Source organism: Eurytemora carolleeae, unplaced genomic scaffold (genome assembly GCF_000591075.1).
Source record: "Eurytemora carolleeae unplaced genomic scaffold, Eaff_2.0 scaffold712, whole genome shotgun sequence".
Lineage (NCBI taxonomy): Eukaryota > Metazoa > Arthropoda > Copepoda > Calanoida > Temoridae > Eurytemora > Eurytemora carolleeae.
Genome location: NW_019396598.1, coordinates 30,025 through 53,365, shown reverse-complemented (window position 1 = coordinate 53,365; position 23,341 = coordinate 30,025). Strand labels below are relative to the sequence as shown.

Sequence of the window (23,341 nt, the reverse complement as noted above, 5' to 3'; positions counted from 1 at the left end):
TAGTCATAATTTAATATTCAGATAGATATGGGTGTGCATTTCTCACCTAATTTTCAATTAGATCCTCACGCCAAATGCCAGACTCAGGCTCAGTCGTCATACCCATTTCTCACGCGCTTGTTGCTGTAAATATCCACAGTTCATTTATAGTCTAGGAACAGGGAAAGCACGTCTTGCGGTGGAAACTGAAAAAATAAATCCCAATATTAATCAATTCCATATAATTTAACAATTTTTAAGCAATACCATCAACTAATCATTATTTTTCAATCAGTCGATCACACGAATATATTAAAAAGAGTGCTTACATTTGGTGCATCGACTGAGTGGGTGGAGCACCGTCCACGTAGGTATATTTCTTGACGAGACTTTATTTAACCGGATCCACTTATCTTCGAAGGTTCACTCCTTAAATAGTTTATATTAGATTTAAATTCACTTTAAATCATCGTTTAACACACCTGTTATCGTTCTGATCAGAGCTCACTAGATCAGGAGGGTATTTGTTTCCTGGTTTGAGAATATTCGGCTCTCACCCCAGGTTTAGCATACACCTCTTCAGCTCCAAACTAACAGGTTGTCAACTCCCGGGTTGAGAACAACAATCTCCCCTCAATATCAACACTCTCCTTCAAGTCCTGAATACGTTAGAGTAGAGAATAGTCAAGATTGCGAGTACCGTGTACAGCAACGGTACAGCAGTATACGAGATATAACACACCTGTGAATAACTCATTACTGCAATAACAGGACAGCTTCATGATCACAGGTCCAGAGAGCACAGCGTCTCCTTCTTATCCAGGTTAAACCAGGATTATATAGTACCAGTACAATCTTCTTCCGTCGAGGTACAGGTACAGCAGTAGCTCCAGAACTACCGTTTGTAGTACAGTCTTCTTGTACAAGTGTCAGAACAACACCTGTCTTCCTTCTCTCAAACCAGTCAGCTAGGGTCAGGATGCAACGATATTGTCCTCAGCTCCTGAACAGGGGTATATATTGTCGATGCACCGGGGAGGGATGAGATCAGGGTACAACAACGTGTACACTGTTCCCATGTACAAGTAATACAGTACGTTAAGGAATGTACAGTATTATAATATTTCTCAAACCTTTTGTTTATATCGTAGAGAATTTATTCGGATTTGCATTCAAACATGACCATATTGTTTGGTCTGAAAAAAGGCTTCTAATTAAATATTTTTAATGAATGTTTCTGAGTAAATATGTTTATATACATACATGGTTACAGTTTTAAGATTGATGGTATTGCACGTGCTTCCTTTTATATATATATATATATTTTTTAATTCTTTTTACCTTAATTTTTTAGATAAAACTTTCAGTTATAAAATAAAATTAGGCTAAATATGCTTTCAATCAACAGGGTAAAATGTTCGTTGAACATGGCTAAATATGGGCTAAAATTAGGGTTAAATAGAAAATACTTCATATCTTCTGCAGCTTGAAGATGAAGATTGATGATTAGGTGTGGATCCAGCTCTTGTTGCAGTTCAAGGTTTATGTGAGCACATGGTTCGTCACTTCCTAAATAGGGCTTTAGATATAGGTTTTACAATGGGGTCTTTGTTGATGGCCTTGGAAAAGTCCTATGTTTTCTGGTTGCACAGTTTACAATTTGAGCCAGACCAATTTATTGTAATTTCTTCTGGGAAAAATATAATTAAATATTTATTTATTTTTGCTCCAAATTGTGAATAAAATATTTTTTGACTGGGTTCTGACGTTCGATTTTTTATGTTGAACCCTAATTATGTTAGAACCAGGATACATAAAAGGCTCTTATTAAATCTTATTTTGCGGATGTATTCTTAATCATCATTATCTTGATATTTTCTCCAAGAATATATTAGTGTTCACTGTGTAGCTCCGAAAAAGTGTAAAGAAAAAATAAATTCTTTACAGAAAATTGTTTAAAGGTTTTCTATCCTGCTGTTTAATTAAAAATTAGTTTTAGTAAAACTAAAATGTTGTCAGAGTTCGAAGGAAATAAATACCTTTTGATGATGATTGTAAATTGTAAAACTAAGATAAAAAGGAAATGTTTTTTGATTAATTATTCATTTCAGAGAAATGTTTTCCACTAAAAGATCCAGTGAAACAACGCAGAATTTATTCAAGGAGAAATACCAGACCTTCATCGAATTTGAAAGTTTCAGTTTCTCGGAAAATTATTGGAAATTCACAGAGTTTCTTGCAGAGTGGCAATCAAGGTGAATAAGACATTTGTGATACTTTTTTTTGGATTACATCATTTTTTTTGATTTTTTTCTTTTTGTCATAAATTCTAATAGGTATGAGGGTATTAAAATAAGGCGGGGTTTCCTGTAAAAGAAAACATAGGCATAATTTCGAAACACCCTCCAATAGTAGATTGGCGCGCATGTCCCATTTAAGCCGTTATCCTTTTAAGTTTCTTTAGCTAAAAACTGATAAATTTTAATTGTGGTTCTCTACGTAGTGACTACCACCGCGCATTTATGATTCAGAGATGACAAAGAAAATTGACAATACGCTGAGATCTTCTTCAATGTTTCTCAGATAGAAGGTTAAAGGTTACTGTTGTGAATCGAATATGCAAGTAACTTTATTCACGTTATGTATCCTTTTGTTGTACATTACTCCGTACTTATTTTTTGAAATAAGTGTAATTGTATTAACAATTAAAAAGAAAAATTCAAGTAAATCATATTTTGAAAAATTATTTTATTTAAATTCATCCTGCATGAAATTTATCTAGAACATTTATTTTCTCGTATGATACGAATGGTACATTTACAACCAAATATAGATACAAAGGGTTGTCACCAAAAGAAACTGATCACTCGTCACAAACTTTAATCTCAATTTCTTTGCAACCGCAGTTGTAAACTTTGCCGATCTTGAAATAACATAATTCATAGTTTGAAATATCGAAGGTCTCCGATATTAGGATTCAGGTTTTAACATTAAAAAAAATCTTTAAAAAGTTTTATAACCGCACATTTTTAGATTGAAAACCTGTCAAGAAATAGGCCTAGAGTATACCGATCTACTTCTCGCTCTCAAATTAATAAAAAGTTTGAGCATCAGCGAGGAAGCGCAAGATTTCGTGTTTGCCGCGCTACGAGCTCAGACTGATCCTCTAGATGATATTCTCCTGCAGACCATGGTCTGCTTAACAGGGTTGTACGGCAAAAGTGAAAACACGGAACTAGAAATTAAAGTAGAAAGCTTTGAGGTAAGAAACAAAATTTCTTTTATATTAGTATGGGTTATTGTCTTGGTCAAGATCATGGTCTAGGTCTTGATCTTGGTCATAATTATGGTCTTAATCTTGACCTTAGTCATGATCATGGTCTTGGTCTTGATCTTGAGAATTATCATGGTTTTGGTCTTGATCTTGGTCATGATCATGGTCTTGGTCTTGATCTTGATCATCATCATGGTCTTCGTCTTCGTCTTCGTCTTCGTCTTCGTCTTCGTCTTCGTCTTCGTCTTCGTCTTCGTCTTCTTTGTCTTTGTCTTTGTCTTTGTCTTTGTCTTTGTCTTTGCTTCGTCTTCGTCTTCGTCTTCGTCTTCGTCTTCGTCTTCGTCTTCGTCTTTGTCTTTGTCTTTGTCTTTGTCTTTGTCTTTGTCTTTGTCTTGATCTTGGTCGTGATCATGGTCTTGGTCGTGATCATGGTCTTGGTCGTGATCATGGTCTTGTTCTTGGTCTTGGTCGTAATCATGGTCTTGGTCTTGGTCTTGGTCTTGGTCTTGGTCTTGGTCTTGGTCATAATCATGTTCTTGATCTTGATCTGTATCGTGATCATGGTCTTGGTCTTGATCTTGAGCATCATTATGGTCTTGGTCTTGATCTTGTGTCCTGGTCATGGTCTTGGTCTTGATCTTGGTCATAATCATGGTCTTGATCTTGATCTTGGCCTTAATCATGGTCTTGATCTTGATCTTGGTTGTGATCATGGTCTTGGTCTTGATCATTGGTCATTGGTTATGGTCAAGGTTATGGTTGAAATCATGATGATGTGCATATGTTGATGTTTATTGTTGTTGTTATTGTCATTGCTATTTTTACTTTTATTGTCATTGTCAATATGCCTTGTGTGTTAGGAAGCAAATGCCAATGAAGATTTAAAGTCAACGAACCTAACTTTGAATACTGAGAGGTAATTAAAAAAAATTTAAATTTTGCGTCGAAAAGTGTATTTATACTTAAATTTTTATTGTTTTTGTAAGTTTTTATTAAGATATATTATGAATCAAATATCTTCAATCCCGATTATTTCTACCCCAAGAACTCTTAGATACTCTTTTAGAAATACTTTTTATATTTTTAGACTGTCATTTGGCGACAATGACTATGAAGATATGGTTTTAGAACAAGAATACGATGAATATAGTGAATGCAATACAGACCTTGAAACCACCCTACCCTCACAAAATAAAGTAAAATGTGAAGATAAAAACCTTCTGGACAATTACAGAAAGACTCGGGAAGGAGAAAAGTCTAAAATCGATGAAACTCCTCTGGAAAGTTTTCAATGTTCTTTGTGCTTTAAAATAGTTGAAAGTAAATTTAAGCTAACAAGACATGTAAGATGGGTTCATAAGAAAAACCTAAAATGTGACAAGTGTGATAAATTATTTTACAATAAAATACATTTGAATAAACATTTAGAGGTACATAGAAGAAGGGAACTGTCGGGAAGAGGGGAGCTTCCGAAAGATTTAAAAGATCTCCAATGTGAAAAGTGTGGAAATCATTCAGAAACAGCGAGAAAGTTTAGACAGCATATGAGAACTCACTATCAGTTTTCTTGCAGTGATTGTAATTGTAGACCTTTTTTGACCCAGGTTAGTTATTATGAAACATTTTCAAACACAAGTTAGTTATTATACAACATTTTCAAACACAGGTTAGTTATTATACAACATTTTCAAACACAGGTTAGTTATTATGCAACATTTTCAAACACAGGTTAGTTATTATACAACATTTTCAAACACAGGTTAGTTATTATACATCATTTTCAAACACAGATTAGTTATTATACAACATTTTAAAACACAGGTTAGTTATTATACAACAATTTCAAACACAGGTTAGTTATTATTTAACATTTTCAAACGCAGGTTAGTTATTATACAACATTTTAAATACAGGTTAGTTATTATACAACATTTTCATACACAGGTTAGTTTTTATACAACATTTTCAAACACAGGTTGGTTATTATACAACATTTTCAAACACAGGTTGGTTATTATACAACATTTTCAAACACAGGTTAGTTATTATACAACATTTTCAAACACAGGTTGGTTATTATACAACATTTTCAAACACTAGTTAGTAATTATACAACATTTTCAAACACAGGTTAGTTTTTATACAACATGTTCAAACACAGGTTTTATACAACATTTTCAAACACAGGTTAGTTATTATACAACATGTTCAAACACAGGTTAGTTTTTATACAACATTTTAAATACAAGTTAACTAAAATTCGCGAAAGATAAAGGGAAACCGTTTGCCTAGCCCGTTTTAAATGTTATTTATTTGCCTCGAAACAAAAAAAAGAAACTACCCAAGATCATAAAATTGTAATTAAAAATGCGGAAAAATCCTTCTGAAATTTCAAGAAAACTTTGATAAACTTATTTTCAAATATTTTTTTCTCGATTTTAGGATAATTTACAGAAGCATATTGAGCAGCATAAACATATTCCCTGTGACATTTGCGGAAAAGTGTTCACACAACAGAGTAGGTTGACAGAACATATGAAAACTGCAAGTCATGGAGCAGATAAAAGCTTAGGTAACAAATTAATTTATTTTTTTAAATCAATTAATTGAAAATATATTTTCAGCTTGTGATATTTGTGGGAAAGTTTTCTACAACAATTCAAATTTATTGAGCCATCAGGAAAGCATAACATTTATTAACCATCAGTATCTTGAACGTGTGTAAATGAAATACATTTTTAATGATAATATATTCTAATTCTAAATGAATTCAAAAAGTGTTATGTTTTAATATTTAAAACTAAGTTTTAAACTAAGTTTTAAATAATATTTTTAATTTTTTTATCATGCAAACATTTCCCTTTCTTATATATAAATGAAAATATGAATTACAATTTATGATTCGAAGATTTTTCTGCTGTCACTTGTGGATTTCCAAATATGTAAAATCCCATAAAGAATTTGGTTGCTTTGATATACTTATGGTAGATATAATAAGCGTTGGGCAATGAGGTCCCCCCCCCCCCCCCCTCTTCTTTGGACAAATTCCTATTGGGTTTTTAAAATGTTTTTACTGTTTTTCCACAGAAGATTCACAGTGAGAGGAAGCATGTGTGCCAAGTGGAGGGTTGTGATAAAGCTTTTATCAGGAACAGTTTACTCAATAGACACATGATAACTCATACAGGCAAACAGTTTTAATAAACGTCACAAAAAAAACTCTTTTTAATTTTTTATAGCTTATACTTAGACCTAATTGCACAATTATAAATTGTTGTCAATTTAGTATTGTAAAGATACAAAGTACCACCTTTTTTTAAATTTAAGAAAAAATTGGTCCTGTTTTTCTTCTGATTTTAGATGATTTGTTGGGGGGGGGGGGGGCGAGCAAATATTTATTTGTAACATAATGTATACAACGCCATCATTTCTTAGTTATGGTGTTATTGAGAAAGACGAATGGCATATTTTTTTGTAACAAATAAAATGTTTAATTAGGTGAAAAATCATTTAAATGTGAGGTATGTGGAAAGATGTTTGGAACAAAGTATAGATTGAAGGAGCACAAGGAAAGATTGGTTAATTTCATAACTGACTTTTTTAGATTTTAATGTTTTAAATGTCTTATAATCAGCTAAGGATTTTCTAAAAGTAAATTGCTACAGCCCCCCCCCCTGTCGATTCAAAAGTAAATTTCCTAGGTAGTAAATATATTTAGCATCGAAGTTGAAGTTTTTTTTGAGGAGTTTAGAAGTGCATAAGCGGCGAGAGGGGGGGGGGATTTTTAAAATTAGAACCTATAAAAAATCAACTTTTCACATTGGCCAACTACTGATTTTACTTGAATTTCATTGTTCTGAAAGTGTTTACTTAATTGTTTGACTCTATGCATTAATTGTTTAAGAATAAACCATTTCTACGCTTCAGGAGCGACATGCTGGCCTAAAAAAGCATCCATGCACTATTTGTGAAAAAGCATTTTTTAACAAAGACAAACTAAATAGACACATGAGAATTCACACTGGAGAGCGTCCCTTTCAATGTGATAAATGTCCTAAATCGTTTATTCAGAGTAAAGATTTAAAAAAGCATATTTCTTCTCATTGATATCAGCAGAAACCCTTATTCTTTTGAAAACATTGTCTTTCCGCCAACAGAATGAAGATATTGCATCAAGAAGACGAGATGTTTTCTGTCAGAAATATTTTTTTGTTCATTTATGGTTTGTAATAATATCCTATAAAGTGCAAATAATGATATATTTTATTTTTCAGAAGAATGGTCGACATACTTGAACCTGGTAATGTTGATAAAGATATATTTGATGTGAAGGATAAGGTGGAGAAGTACAGATATCTGTGGAACCTATTTCAAGAGTTTGAGAACTTTGCCTTTAACGAGGCGATGAGCTCCTTCAGTCAGCATGTTGCAGAGTGGAAGAGAAGGTTGGTGTGATAGTAAAAAGAGAAACATTTTTTTTAATTAAAGGGAGTGTTTGTGAAAACTAAAATATTAAGAATTTTATTGATGTTGAATGCTACCAATCTGATTGATGTAAAACTTTTTTCTAAATCGTGTTTACTGATTACGATGCTGAATAGATAAACAAGAAAGAGGGTGTCAAACGAATGTAATTTGATATTGATCTCGACCATTTTTATCTTGAAATGATTTGTCGAATTGAGCGGTGACTTCCTTATTTGCAGTTTTAATATTATATCATTTTATTTGCGTAATGATAAAATCTCGCATTTATTTTAGTTAAAATCTATATATAAATTTGGCTTGTCTGTTTGTTTGTTTGTATCCAATAAACGTCAAAACGGCTGAACCGATCGGGCCCAAATTTTTTGTGGGACATCTAGGGAGCCCAGGGAAGGTTTATGAATGATCAAAATTTCAAATATTTGTCTCCATCAAAATTCGATCATTATTTTTTAATTAAAATTTTGAAAATCCGCGAAATTTTTAGTGAAAATCCGCGAATTATTTTTGTTTTGTTTTACGATGTACACAAAGAGAACATGTTCACAATTAATTTAGGAGATGGGCGCGAAGCGCCCTCTAAGGCTAGAAAGAAGGGCGCGAAGCGCCTTGAATTTCTAGTTATAAATAAATTCTGATATAGTTATTTTCCAAAAAATGGCTCCCTGTACTGTACTGTACTGTACTGTGGTAAATAGGTTATGTATCAGTTAAAGAGGCAGTCAACAAAATTTCAAGTAACCCTTAATTAAGAGAGTTGCATGCCCGTAGTGTTTAATTCTGATTGTTTTTGTAAGCAGAATTGAACACATGCAAGTCACTTTTACCTGAAAAAAAACAATTCAATCAAAAAGTTTTAAGCTAGAAAAATAAGGATATTTCATTCACCATTAATCGTACATAAGTGTAAATGGTACCCTTGTTAATCGGACATGATGCTCTATGAATATAGGGTCACTTTTAATCACGCCTACTATCCCTTTTCAAAGAACTTGACAATTTCAAATATCCTTTTTAGGCGGGAAGAACTTGATGATCTGGGTATCCACTATGATAACCGCGTGCTAGCGTTCAAATTACTGAAAAGCTTAAACCTGAGCACTGAAGCACTGCTAGCTGTGTTTGCTGGGCTGAAGCTGGATAGTCAGGATTTGTTACAACTCACTCTAGATTGTCTCACTGGTATTGTGGGGGGCAAAAATTCATTGAAAACCTTTCCATATAAATTGACGATGGAAGAAACACAAGTAGGAATTTTATTAATGTTATTAATGTTATCATCATTATTTATTTATTCGTTTATTTATTATTATTATTATCATTATTATTATTATTATCATTAGTATTATCATTACATTTAAAATTTTGCAATACAATTAACAATTTTGATCAGGTTTATGCCGATTATTCCCCTTAGTATTTCAGCTAAAAAAATGTTTAACCCCCCAAAAAACACTGGATATTAGACAAATACAAATAAAATAAATCCATTAAAAAGATATAGTGAGCTAATTCCTTACAAGTATTACTTAAAATTTGATTTAGTATTTTTATTTTAAATTTGAACTTTGGGAGTACGATGTCTCTTTTTGTTTGATTAAATTTGGTACAATTTGATTTTGGCATTCATTCTTCTTTGTATACTGTATACTGTACAGTGTTATGATTTTTAAAAATATTATCTTATTTTTAAGTTTGAAGGGGAGAACCTTGATCATGATGTATTGATGGATCCGCTTTCAGATAATGAAAATGAGTAAGGTTTTATTAAATTTGTTTTTATTCAGTTTTTTAATTTATGTTTTTCACTATTTGTAATAAAACACTACTCGATAACCCCTTGAGGTTATTTTTAAGTTTATTCATCTAACTGAAATTTTATTTTGATTAGAAATTTTTTAATCTTAATGTTTTTACATTGGCCATTTAGATAAAAGACAGAAAAAACTTGAATTAACTCATTATTCTTTTTTTTTCTTTAACGAGTAATATAAGTTTTATGGAATTTATTTTTATCAAAACAAAATTAAATATTAAGAACTTTTTTCTCAGACATCCCATCAAAGAGGAAGTGAATATCGAGGAGAATGATGAAGAATTCAAAACAAGAATTGGCTCAGAATCTGCTTGTAATATCTGCCCCAAGAAGTTTGACTCTAACGACGATTTGACGAATCACATGAAAACTGCACACAAGAAACTGAACAAATGTGTTACATGTCATGAAACGTTTTATAAAGCTGCAGATCTTTATAATCATTTGAAAACTCATTCAAAAAAAGGCAGGATCATATCAAAAATATATACCTGTGAAACAAGGATCCGTGCCGTATGATTTCGCGAGGAAAAAAGATCTTCCTTCTGTATTCCAATGTGAACACTGTGGAGACAATCTAAAGGACCGGAAGGCCTACACTAGCCACGTCAAGAAACATACTGGGTTCAAGTGTGTTGATTGCAGCAAATATTTCGGCTCACAGGAAAGCTTGACCAGTTTTTTTTTAGCGGGTAACATTCCCTTTAACCAATTTGAATACATCTCCGCTTTGTGAGCAATATAAATAAAATTTTGCACATATTTGCCATTTGTGTTTGTTATTTTTTAAAAATATTTGCGCAATTTTTTATTTTAATTATTTTTAAAAACCCGAATGACGTATCTTTGTCAAGAATAGGGTTTCTAACAAAGGATGAGATTTTATGACCACTTAGAGGACAAATGAGGCCCTATGTTATTAATAATTGTTGACCTGACAAATGAGGCCCTATGTTATTAATAATTGTTGACCTGACAAATGAGGCCCTATGTTATTAATAATTGTTGACCTGACAAATGAGGCCCTATGTTATTAATAATTGTTGACCTGACAGCCCTATGTTATTAATAATTGTTGACCTGACAAATGAGGCCCTATGTTATTAATAATTATTGACCTGACAATTTAAATATGACGATCCGGCGGATATTCATAGTCTTTTTTAGGTTTAGCGGAATAAATGACGTCTTTATTCAATATTGCAATAAAAAATAAAGATTTCGCAGTTTGTAACGGTTATTTTATGATACATCACTCAAATTGTTTATAGCACATATTCTGAATTATAAAATTCACAAATTACAAAATTTTTAGCGATGTTACGTATCAAAAACAATAATGAAGGCAGCTCTCATTTGATAAATTTAGCTTGTTAGCCAAATGAAATTTTTTTTTTTCAAAAAGTCAACTTTTTCCAGGAACAACTGGATACACACATAGAGAATCATAAGAAGTACCCATGTGATCAGTGTGACAAAGTATTTATGACATTTGGTAAATACAAATGCCACATTGAGACAGAGAGTCACGGGGCTAAGAAGAACTATGGTGAGTTTTATATTAGTTTTTTCATCATCTCTAGAGTTATAATTTTTAGAATTTTAAAAGTTGTTTAATCAATTTTGTTCGCTTCTTGTGACCATGGGGTTAGATTAACTGAATAATGAAACTTTTGAGCATATGCAATGGATTGTTCTTAAATAATTATAATTGTTAATTGAAAGGAGCTGTCAACGTTATTTAAGTGAACCTCCCTTGAATAATGACATGCCCGCTTTACATTTTTTATTTATGAAGATATCCTTCGTTTTCTTTTGTAAAAGTGAGGTTTATTAAGGGTATTTGTATATAAATCGGACATGAAACACTTACAATGGAAAGCCACCTAAATTTACGTCTACACTCTACTGTCAATTTTACTCTTCCTCAATTCACAAGATATGAAGATTTTAATTTATAAAATCAACATGCTTTAAAGAAATTTATGATTATTATTATTATTTTGGGAGTTCATTTCTCAAATCTTAAGTTTTTTTTGCGAAAATGAAATAAATTTTGGATGGATTGTTAGAAAAGCCAACACGAGAAGAAACGGTATGTGTGTCCTGTCGAGGGCTGCAGTAAGGAGTTTGTTATTAAGAGTTTACTTGACAAACATAATCTTACACACACAGGTAAGCATTCATTTCACCAGGAATATTAGGCTTTTTAAAGGGACTGTTTGCGTAATTTCAAGTGACCCTCCATTTCTGATTTTTTTCACAATGGTACCCTTAAAACCTTTTTCTGATCAGAGAATCCGAATTTGAATCAAAATACTTTGTCAGATATATAAATCTATCTAGCTAAACATGGTTTTAAGAGTACCGTTGTGAATCTATAATGCCACTCTAGAAATTAAAGGTCCCCTCAAATTGCGTTAAAGGCCCTTTATGCTCTTCGTGTCTCTTTCTTAAAGCAGCTTGTGGCTTAAAAGTCAGCTCGAAATATTAAAAAAAATTGACGTGTCGCAAAAGCAAACTTTCACAAATGGGATTGTAATTTTTTCGTTTGAAAGTTTTGGGAAAATAAATTTTAAAAAGAGAACCCTCTCAACCTTGCATATTAAACTTACTCATAGTGGTAATAAGATTATTTTGAAATAAATGTAATCTTTTTTATTTTTTATTTTAATTTTTTTGTTAAGAATTGAGAAATTTGTAATTTTTTAACTGATGTACTTCTGAAAATCTTTAGGATACATTCATGAATAAAATAACTTACGTCACACAAATTTCTTTAAAGGCGACATTTTATAAGAAAAGAAATGCATAAACATTCATTCCACCGTTTTCTGATTGATATTGTAATCATGTTGAAACACTATGTTTAGGGGAGAAAGCATTTGAATGTGAAGAGTGTGGGAAATGTTATGCAACTAAATATAAACTAGGAGAACACAAGGAAAGTGATAAAAAATGTGTTAATTGAATATAATCAATCTATTATTTAATCTAAAATTATATCCTCATTTAATAAAATGTATATTTTGTATCCTGCAAACTAATATATCTGGTTGAAAGGACTGGTGACGTAACGTGACCACTGACCCTTCACTTGTACAGGGTGACCCAAAAAACATGGGAACTCAGTGACGAATTGGATATCGTCTTTGTTATGAATTAGCATTGTAATGCCTAATTTCAAAAGCCATAGTAGTATTATGTCTGCTAGAGTTTATTTTATGAACAGGGTAAATGACTAAAAATGTGTCTATAATGTCTCCGCAAAATAAACAGTGAAAACGGACAAGTTTATTCTGTTTGTATACTGCAATCTTCTTGTTTTACTAAGCACAACCGTATGCAGTCAAAACATAAACAAACGAAATGTGAACATGGCAGACGAAACTCTTACCGATTACAGCTTTCTCAGTAGGTATCACTATACTAAATCAAAGAATTAAATGACGATATCGAATTCGTCACTAAATTTCCATGTTTATTGGGACACCCTGTAGATTGACGTGTTCAATTCACAACTGGAACTTCAGTTCCTAGAAACTCAAGTGTACCCTGTACACTGTATAGTCTACATTCTGCAACTTACGTCTTAAGTCCCTTTTTTCATATTGCAAACATGTTATCAGATTATAATAATGTCAGATGGAAGGAACTTTTATTTTATTTTCAATAAACTAAGTTTAAACAATGAGTGAAGAATGAGCATGGAGATAATTTCTCCGTAAAAAATGTCTTTCACTTTTAAAGACATAATTTTCATAAAGGTTTTTATTTTAAAATTTTTTTTTTGAGGGGGGAGGTATGAATTTAAGCCTCAGCTGATATTTTTTATCTATTCAGAGAGGGTTCCACTTGAAAGAGAAGAGACATCAGTGTCCATCGTGTGAAAAAGGATTCTTTCAAAAAGAGAAACTAACGAGACACATGAGAATCCATACCGGAGAACGACCCTACCAATGTGACGTGTGTAACAAAACCTTCGTGCAATCCAAAGACTGGAAAATTCATGTGAAAAAACATTAAGTAGACTTTATAAGGGCATTTTAGCCTTGTTTTAGTGGTTGGCTCAAAATATGAAATTGGGTATTTTGTATTTGTGTACACTGTACATTGTACATGCAAAAGAAACGTCATAGGTTTTTTTTGTTATTTGTAGATTGTACAATTTTGTTTAAACATTGTATAACATACGTAATATTCTTGTAATTATGTTGCATTTCAATAAATAAAATAAACTAGAACTTCACAATTATCTGTTTTCTTTCATATTTTCAGAAAGTATGGCGAAATTCCTTGTGTTGAGCAAAGATTACCAGTTCAATTTAATGTCTGGACTGGAATACCCGATTCTCAACTGTTACCTCTTGTTTGGCAGAATATATTAGATATTAACGGCTTGAAATTAACGATCAGCTGTTAATTAACAGTTTAATTTTTTTCTTTCGATATCTCATATCTTCAAACCGTTAACGAACACCTGAATGAAAAATTAATAATACCTCATATTATGAAGGGATCACACTTGAAAAAAAATTGTTTTTTTTTACTGAACAAACGAGTTTTTTGAACCATTTTCTAAAAAAAGTCTAGTTTTTTTTACTAAACGAATGATTTATTTGACCTAACGATTTTACTGAACAAGCTGAGAAAGAAATAAAAGAATTGGGACGTTTACGCACGACGATTGAACAGATAGAAAAAAGCAGAAAGCGCCTATCTTTTCTTACATGTGCCTCCTAGGGAGGGGGGGGGGGGCACGCGCCCACCCTTAGTACGTCCCTGAGCACTGCAGAAGCTTCTGTTGAAATCCCGATTGTATTACATCCGTCCTACGATACATCGGACCTACCCGCACGTGGTTTTCAGCAGCTTCAAGCTGCTGTTGGTCTAATATACTGTAGGTCGGATACACCCTTCGTAAAAAAATAGTGTATTTGACCAACTGTAGGTCGGTTGCACTATAAAGTTGTGCATCCGACCTACTAAAGTTGTTCATAACATTTTTTGTTAAAAAATTGGTTACAATTAAATTTATATAAAAGGGAGAAACGATTAAACAGTTTTATAATTGTAGTTTTATTTCTCTAAAAATATTTATTATACTGATTTCTTTTTAAGAAAAACATACAGAATTTTCCATAAAGATTAATTAAAGGATCCTTTAATAAAATACACTAAGAAGTTATAGGCTTAAAGTTATTGAAGAAATTATAAATAATATTTTTCCACAACAAGAATAACACATTTTGTGACAAAATTGAAAATATCCAGAAAGCAGAATCCAAAGAGTATTCCAACCCAGCCTCCAAACTCTGCAGTAAACTCCCAGAATGTATAGATGTACTCGCTCTTCAGAACCTGGATATTCCTGGGCTTCCTGATTATCAAATACAACTTTTCAGATTTCTAAAAGAAAATAGTTGAACAAACTTATGGAAAAAGTAATAATATTAATAAAAATAAACAAACCAAGTCTTCACTGTAGAAGAGTTCGACATTCAGGATACTCTTCCGGCAGGGTTGTAAACATTTACTTAAACCATGTTTCACATTTTCTGAAAGCCTCGTCAATTCATTGTCATATGGTTCATATACTTATTAAATAGGATATGGCAGTTAAAAACAATTCCGATAAACATTATTTTCGGTAACATCATAATTCATAATAACAATTAACACAACAATTTGATTTCCTTTCTTAAAGTAAACTTTGAACTTTGTACAACAAAATGTTTTATTCTTTTTTAATCCTTTTTCTTATGCAAAGTAATTTGAAATTATTTGCACATTTACTGCCAATATTCCTGAGTAATTAGCATATTGCAGCAGTTCTGGTAGTATGCAGTTCTCAAATTTATTTCCAGGATTCCTTAATAAAATTCTCAACACAATTTAAGCAATAACTATTTATTTACTGTTAGCTAGAGTAGAGAAGGGCATGGATTTCGAACGAACAACATTTTTGAGACCGAACAATATTTTTCATAAACGAATAATGAACGAACCAGGATGGATCGTTCAGAGAAATGAAAAAACTATCGTTAAAAAAGCAAACAAAAAATGGATAATTTAAAAATTGTTCAAACGAACTTTAAAAAAAATTGTTTCTTATACTGAACGACAAATTTTTTGGAACAAACTTTTAAACAAACAACTTTTTTTTGTTGAACAAAGATTTTATTGAACTTTCGATTTTATTGATTGAACCATTTTACTAAACGATCGTTGGGTGAGAAAACAAGCAAAATAGATGGAAAATGAACAATGATTTTGAGAACGAACATAAAAATTTATTTTTGAAGGATTAAAAAAAAGAAGTGGTTCCTTCACGAAAACAGTGAAAAAGTTAACCTTGTTTAATAGTTTTTTTTGCAATCTAAATATAAATTTGGCTTGTCTGTCTGTTTGTTTGTATCCAATAAACGTCAAAACGGCTGAACCGATCGGGCCCTCTAAGGCTAGTCTATATATAAATTTGGCTTGTCTGTCTGTTTGTTTGTATCCAATAAACGGCTGAACCGATCGGGCCCAAATTTTTTGTGGAACATCTAGGGACCCCAGGGAAGGTTTATGAATGATCAAAATTTCAAATATTTGTCTCCATCAAAATTTGATTTTCATTAAATTTTTGAAAATTTTGAAAATCCGCGAAATTTTTTGTGAAAATCCGTGAATTATTTTTGTTTTGTTTTACGATGTACACAAAGAGAACATGTTCACAATTAATTTAGAAGATGGGCGCGAAGCGCCCTCTAAGTCTAGTAATGATTAAATAAACTTTGAATTGTAATGTATATTCATGAAGAAGTATTGAAAAAACAGATTTTAAACATGCAAAATTTAAAGGAGAATGAAAATTACATGAAACATTAAATCCTTAATCACTTTTCTCCCTTGGGTGCACAAAAATATATTTACAATGTATTCTGGGAGAAAAAGATAAAACCCAGGGATGAACAAGGAATAAATTATGTTGCTGAGAATGGGATAAAATTAGGAATGACAATAGCTTTATGCTTATTCAAAATCAAATGTTAAATTATTAATTTCTGTGCTTGATTCCTTAAGTAAAAGTAAGACTAATTCTAATTCTGTACAAATATATCCCCAGATTCAAAAATTGTTTCATTTTTATTTTCTTACTTCATATTAAAGAAGATGCATCCAAATGTACTATTAAATTCTCGTGCTATATAATCATCTCTGCAGGAATCAAATTCAATCAAATTCGAGCAAACGTTTTCTTCTTCAATACTTTGAATCTGTTAAGCATTCAAAAGGAGAATTTTGTTCCCCTGCAGCCCATGACCTGGTAGCTTGAAAGAAGTTCCACCAGTGATAAAGCTGGGATCATGAAGAAAAACAGCTTGATAGAAACGAAAGCTATGAACAATTTTAACTTCTTCTCCAGTGAAATTCAATGTTTTACATAAAAAAACATCTCGTTTTCCTTCTTTCCATAAGAACATCTCTGACAGAGTATCTGTATAATCAGTCCATTCAGTATCTGCATTACCTCTTTGAAATATTGAGTCAAAGCGGTATAGTTCTGTAATATTCTCTAAAGGCCAGGCAGACTTGTAATTACAAATTGATAATGAAATATTAAGATGAGGATCTGTTTCCATGTATTCTACTTTAGTTCCTGTCAGGTTATCCTGCAGCTTCTGTGTTGAGAGTGTAAGCTGGTATAGCATAGCAGCAGATAGTCCAATAACAATACTAAGAAATATCTTAGACCCCATATTTTGGCTCAGTTTTCCCCTGATCGTGTATGCAAAAGCTAGGACACTAAACAAACGATATACATTTTAGAGGAAATTAACAAAATGTTAATTATACCTGTATCCTAATAATAACCCTGTCCATCCTCCTACTTCTCCGATAAGAGAAATCATATCATATGACGAATAAACCTATTAGAAAATATCTGCTTTTTGATTGAACAATAAATTGAATATTAGAAAAAATCATATACTCTAAGTGTGTGAAGGTTCTGATTTGTTTGAAAAGCAGAATGTTAAGATTTTTAAATATCTGTATGTATAATGTATACATACTTATTTTTAAGTTGTAATATCTGTTTGTAAATATGTTTATTTGTTTGTTTTGTCTAATCATAACTCAAAGACCCGTGGAATGATTGGCCTCAAATTTTGATTGGGTAACTTGTTAGAACCAAGCAGTAAAAATGTAAAGAAAGCAACCTAGCTTGTACTGATAACATTTTGCAATATGTGAGTAATCGTCAATTCTTGAAAAAACAGATTGAATAGATTAACCTCTGCCCAGCCCTTTAACTTTTCATAATAGTTTAATCTTAGGTTACCTCCTTTAGCAGTGTAGATCGGGGAAACTCCAGACCAAATAAAAAGTAAGATTTTTAACCAATCCAAGTATTTCTATCGATATTCAGACGTGTAAGGGTAAAGGTTGTCTGAAGCTTTAAATTAGGGTCATTGCAAGCATCACGATTTTTCATGTCTTTAAACTGATTAGTGAAATCTTGAAAATAAGATTCATCAATTCCTTTAGTAATCATCTTATTTTCCTCTGATTTCAAGATATCCTTTATGTCATGATCATGATAGTTCTTTGCAACATTGTCTAGAATACAGTCATCATAGGTGTAATATTCACTATATCCATCTTCAATGATCTGCTCTTCATTCAAAATATCAAGGTTAAACAAATGTGATGAAGATGTTACAAGTCCAAAGTTATTCCTAAAAGAGTATGAAATTTTTTTGTTTATTTTAAACTTCTTGGCTTAAACAAATTATTGAACTTGAACTTGCGTATTCAGTGAAAATATATGAGAGTTTGTGCAAAATTATTTTGTTGTAATGTCTGGTTTTCTGTAAAAAAAAAATACTAATTAATAAAAAATTTTACCAGAATTGTGCTTGCTATGGTCAGAAATAACACAAGATTTGGCAAAAATGGTAAAAACCCTAATTTGAACAAATAAAAATTTCTCAAAAAGCTGAAAAATCTTATCTAGAGATTTTGTAATGATGCTTTATAAATATCTTTGTTTTTGATCAATGTGTATTGTGTATCTTACCCATATAGAGTGGTTGTATTTATGTTCATGAAACTAAAGCCCTGTCTTCCTGATCTAAGAAGTTGGCCTGTTATATGAACATAGATTGTTAATTCTTTCTTTGCTTCTATTTCCATTCTCTTAATTCTATTCCAGTGTTTCAGATCCAGTGTATGACATGTTTCTATAAATGTATCAAACTGCGGTGTGTTGATGGAATATGAAATATACTCAGAACTTTGATTCCATGATATATCATAGATAGTGACAACATTCCCATCTTCAAGAACTAGCTCCATCATTTCTAATTTGTCTTTAAGCTGCATAATATTATTCCAAAATGATGTGGAATTTCCCATATAATAATTTGTATTGTTTAGGCTTCCTTGGTAAATATTTTCAACAGAACATAGGGATATGCTTACATCATTTAGATTCTCCACTATTTTTACATCCATTGATTTTTCATTTCTCATGAGTTTAAGTCCACAATGAGTCACTATAAAAAGGACTCCAAGTGAGCATGCCATTTTTAGAATCAATCCACTTTCTGATACAGCTTTTTTAAACCTTATAGCATTAGAACTAAAAATCTTGTTCTCCACAATTTCAAAGGTTCCAAGTATTGAGAAACCTAGAAATAGTCCAACCCATCCTCCGAATTCGGCAATAAAGGAAATCCAAGTATAACTTTCCTTCATTTCTGAATACATAACAGATGATGGGATTTTGATGAAATACCCTGGAGTAAATAGATTGTTGGATATCTTTGAATTTGTCATTACGTTAAGCCAGTTCACAGGGTTGAGTCTCATGTTTACTTTAACTTGAGTACAGGGAGGTACACAACTGTTTATACTTGATTGGAAAATTTTCATTGCTTCTAATATTCTTGCAGAGTTGGTGCAGAATGACCCATTACTTGGTTTGTTGAAAAAATTATATTGATCTTGCAGTTGATAAAACATGGTTGTTTCTACACAAGAATCAATGGACTCCGCACCCTCTGCACACTCTGTGGTAGGTGTTGAAATATCACCGCTTAACTCTATTTCAACTATGTGGTCAATATTTTCAATTTCTATCAGTTCATTTCGAAGATTACTCAGCAGAAGTTGTCCCCTCTTGTGAACATATAAAGAAACTTCTAAACATGTAGGAATAATATCAAATTATATAAGATTTTGAAAAAATGTATCCATGATTTCAATATTATGTTGATTAAAAGTGGTGCATAGTCTTTTTCACAAGATACTTACAAGTGGTTACTTTTGTTATAGGATGTATTGATACATAGAAAACTTCTGAGGTTTAGTTTCTGACTTTTAGAGGTTATTTCTGAAGTGCGATTGGTAATGATTTGCAACAAATGATTTTTTATGTTTTTTTTTAAAAATGTCTAAAGATGGATGGTTCTATATATATTTAGGAAACATTTTGCAAGGAAATGATTTATTTGAAAGTGGCCTGATAAATGGGTATTTTTACAACAAAAGCTCATCTTATATCTTAAACATTTCTAGTCAATAAATTTTAATAATTAACCTTTATCTGTGGTAGGATTAATTCTTAGTTTGGAGAATTCTGAGATATCATGTTGCCATGTATGACAGAGTAAAGTGTTATTATCCACATACGGGTATAACTTCATTCTGAAACACAATATTTTATTAAAAGTCAGAATGAAAAGTGTCAGAATATAAATGACCCTATAATACTGCTGGTGTTCAAAATTGAAAACATTTATTTTACATGATAAATAGAGATAATTGGATAACTTGTTACCTAAAGTTTATTTCTGAAGATGAGTTCGATAATTGTGATGTCCACTCAGAACCATTTGAAAGAACTCCATCAAATCTCTGTATCAGATCAGAAATCCTGAATCTCTCTTTGGCCTGCATTAGAATCTCATCTAGATATGATTCCATTTGGTCCTCCACCAACTCACAAGTCGTTTCCTGAAATATGCTTATTCTAAGTTAATTTAATGTTAGTTTTAGTGTAATGTAATTTGGATTATATGTACCTTGTTTGATTGGGACTGTATAAACAACCACCTTTAAATAAAGTAAACAATAATTAGTGACATTGTATTTAAAACATTTTTTCATAACTATTAAGGTTCTGAAATAATTTATGTTATTTCCTGGTAAATTATCCACAAGGTTGACCAAGTTTAACCTTTTACAGATAGATATCTTGAGATCTGGTACAGCTTCTAAATAGATTAAAGAATTCAAATTAGGACACTATAGAAGAACATTTTCCATTTTTTCTCACTTTATTCGAAGCTCACTCTCGCACAAAAAAAAAACCATAATATTTGTTCCTTACAACTGACAAAAAGTATATGATTTTACAACAGACTTATAAAACAAATAATACTTTGAGAAATGTTAGTGAAATACTAAATAATACTAAATTTCTTGCTGGGAACTGATTGGTGGATTTTGAAATGATGCATAACATTATTGTTGATGGGCAGGGAAAATTATAATTCTAAAAAATGTTGTTGAAAAATTAATATATTTTTAGTTTAAAACATGGTTATATGTTGTTCCTTTCTTAAATGTTTACGCTTTTGGTAAACAATAATTACATTTTTAGTTCTAAATGTTAAAATGTGTGTTTTCTTCTAAAATTATATTTTTTGTATTGGTTAATTATTTTTGTAAAAAATGGTTATAGTTTTGGTAAAAATGATTATATTTTTGGGAAAAAAGGTTATTTTTTTGGTTGGTTATATTTTGAGTAAATATTTACGTTTTTGTCAGTTTTATATTTGTTGTAGTTACATCATTATTGTTACATTTTCAATACCCATTCATTGTTTTTTTTAGATTATAACATTTCTGGTAAACAGTGGTTATATTTTTTGGTAAAAAATGTTTATATTTTTGGTAAAAAGAAGGTTATTTTTTTGGTTGGTTATATTTTTGGTGGTTATATTTTGAGTAAATATTTATAATTTTGGTGAAAACATGATTATATTTTGTCAGTTTTATTTTTTTGTAGTTACATTATTTTTGTTATATTTTCAATACCTATTCATTATTTTTTTTTAAATTATAACATTTCTGGTAAACAGTGGTTATATTTTTTGGTAAAAAATGTTTATATTTTTGGTAAAAAAAGGTTATTTTTTTGGTTGGTTATATTTTTGGTGGTTATATTTTGAGTAAATATTTATTTTTTTTGGTGAAAACATGATTATAATTTTGTCAGTTTTATATTTGTTGTAGTTACATTATTATTGTTATATTTTCAATACCCATTCATTGTTCATTAGTTGATCCACTTCATTTGTAATTATGAAAAATGTGCAAGGTTAAAAAATGAAATGGAAATATATATTGAATATCTCTCTCAGATATTAAGATCTGATATATAAAAAGTTTGTAGAAACAGAAAATACAAAAATATTTTCAAAAAGGATCGTTTTTCGTTTTTCATAAGTTGAAAAAGAGTGGTTGAATTTAAAAAACGATATTTTTTCTAAAAAAGAAATGGTTGTTTTTAGAAAACACAAAAAACAATGATTAACAACTTGACTTACTGCCTTTTTGATTAATGGTCATTAGTCATGAATGAGTAAATAAAATCTTCTTTGAATGGGCTTTTAATTAAATTTTTTTAACTTACTTATTTCAGGTTAGTTAAGTAGTCTTAAATAACCACATTAAAAAACACTCTAAAACACTTATTTATATAAACAAATTACAAATTACTAAGAAATTGAGTCTTTGCCACAAACTCTAATTTAATTGGACCTTAGATATTTCAAATTATGAATTCTGTTAGTGCAGGTAGTTAAAGTTTGAAATATGGGAGTTCATTTCTCAAATCTTAAGTTTTTTTTGCNGGGGGGGGGGGGGGGTCTATATGCCCACGCCTTAAAGCGTATTTGAATGTATATGTTTGGACCCTGGCATTCTAAATATATAGTGATTAGAAAATGTAAGATTGTGCCAAAGACTCCATTCCTTTTTTTCATTTGTTTACAGAGTCTGTAGTTATTTACTATCCTATATTTTCCTAAATATTTAAATTGATTGATAATCAATTAAATGTTAACCTTGCAGAGAAATCTTTTGATCTTGGATTGTCCTTGGTGCTCCAGCATATTTGATTGCTGTATTATAACCTTGCCTACAGGTTATTCCAATACAGACAATGGTAAACAAGATCTTGACAATCTATTCATATCATCTAGTTTATTTTTCTTTAGCAAAGCATTTAACCTGTCATGTTTGTCAAACTAATAAAAGTATATTTTTTCTCAAAGGTCATGATTTAAATCTTAATTTCTAAGAAATTATTAAAAATTAAATAAAATTGGAAATTTTTGTTTTTCTGCTAATTTTACAGCTTATTTCAAAGTTAGGGAATTGAGTCTCTTCAACAAATTCAGTTTTTGTAAAACCTATATCTTTGCAACCTTATGATGTAAACCTGTGATATTTCAAACTTACAATATTTGATCTAATAGCATTCATAGTTTGAAATATTTAAGGTCTACGATATTGGGTTGCAACGATATTGAAATTAGAAAATCAGAGTTTGTGGCAAAAACTCAATTCCTTTTCCCACTCTTCATGGTAAATCTGAGTTGAAGAAAATTAAAGTTGATTTCCTTGTCTAGATCATGCATTCCTGGCATGCTGTATTTATTCTTTCTACCCATTTTAACCTTTAACTCATTTTAAAAGTGTTTATTGCTTAAGTTACTGATGTT

General features: G+C 31.0%; 3 protein-coding genes across 5 annotated transcripts; 2 read left to right on the top strand and 1 right to left on the bottom strand.

Moving 5' to 3' along the window:
• Window positions 1–5: 5 nt before the first annotated feature.
• On the top strand, window positions 6–13,806 carry LOC111706093 (zinc finger protein 431). Its single transcript, XM_023478859.1, has 16 exons — window positions 6–2,234; window positions 3,013–3,241; window positions 4,114–4,169; window positions 4,341–4,857; window positions 5,696–5,825; window positions 5,878–5,933; window positions 6,341–6,440; window positions 6,752–6,822; window positions 7,181–7,357; window positions 7,586–7,698; window positions 8,757–8,891; window positions 9,791–9,950; window positions 10,974–11,033; window positions 11,627–11,729; window positions 12,428–12,498; window positions 13,398–13,806. The coding sequence occupies exons 1-16, from the start codon at window positions 2,095–2,097 to the stop codon at window positions 13,578–13,580; spliced, it is 2,301 nt and encodes a 766-aa protein (XP_023334627.1). The 5' UTR covers window positions 6–2,094; the 3' UTR covers window positions 13,581–13,806.
• On the top strand, window positions 7,372–11,186 carry LOC111706099 (zinc finger protein 12). Its single transcript, XM_023478865.1, has 6 exons — window positions 7,372–7,698; window positions 8,757–8,985; window positions 9,433–9,494; window positions 9,791–10,020; window positions 10,058–10,218; window positions 10,974–11,186. Exons 1-6 carry the CDS (start codon window positions 7,532–7,534, stop codon window positions 11,169–11,171), a joined length of 1,047 nt encoding a protein of 348 aa, XP_023334633.1. The 5' UTR covers window positions 7,372–7,531; the 3' UTR covers window positions 11,172–11,186.
• Window positions 13,807–16,314: 2,508 nt separating the features above from the next.
• On the bottom strand, window positions 16,315–20,699 carry LOC111706092 (uncharacterized). Of its 3 annotated transcripts, XR_002766137.1 has the most exons (4): window positions 18,625–20,699; window positions 17,887–18,283; window positions 17,400–17,473; window positions 16,315–17,348 (listed from the first exon to the last, which is right to left on the bottom strand). XR_002766137.1 is itself a non-coding variant. In XM_023478858.1 (2 exons), exons 1-2 carry the CDS (start codon window positions 19,569–19,571, stop codon window positions 17,941–17,943), a joined length of 1,290 nt encoding a protein of 429 aa, XP_023334626.1. In that variant the 5' UTR covers window positions 19,572–20,699; the 3' UTR covers window positions 17,499–17,940. The 3 variants fall into 3 exon arrangements, 1 of the variants encoding a protein (XP_023334626.1); XR_002766136.1 differs by having other exon boundaries at window positions 16,315–17,473; XM_023478858.1 differs by lacking the exons at window positions 16,315–17,348; window positions 17,400–17,473 and having other exon boundaries at window positions 17,499–18,283.
• Between the last annotated feature and the right edge of the window lie 2,642 nt (window positions 20,700–23,341).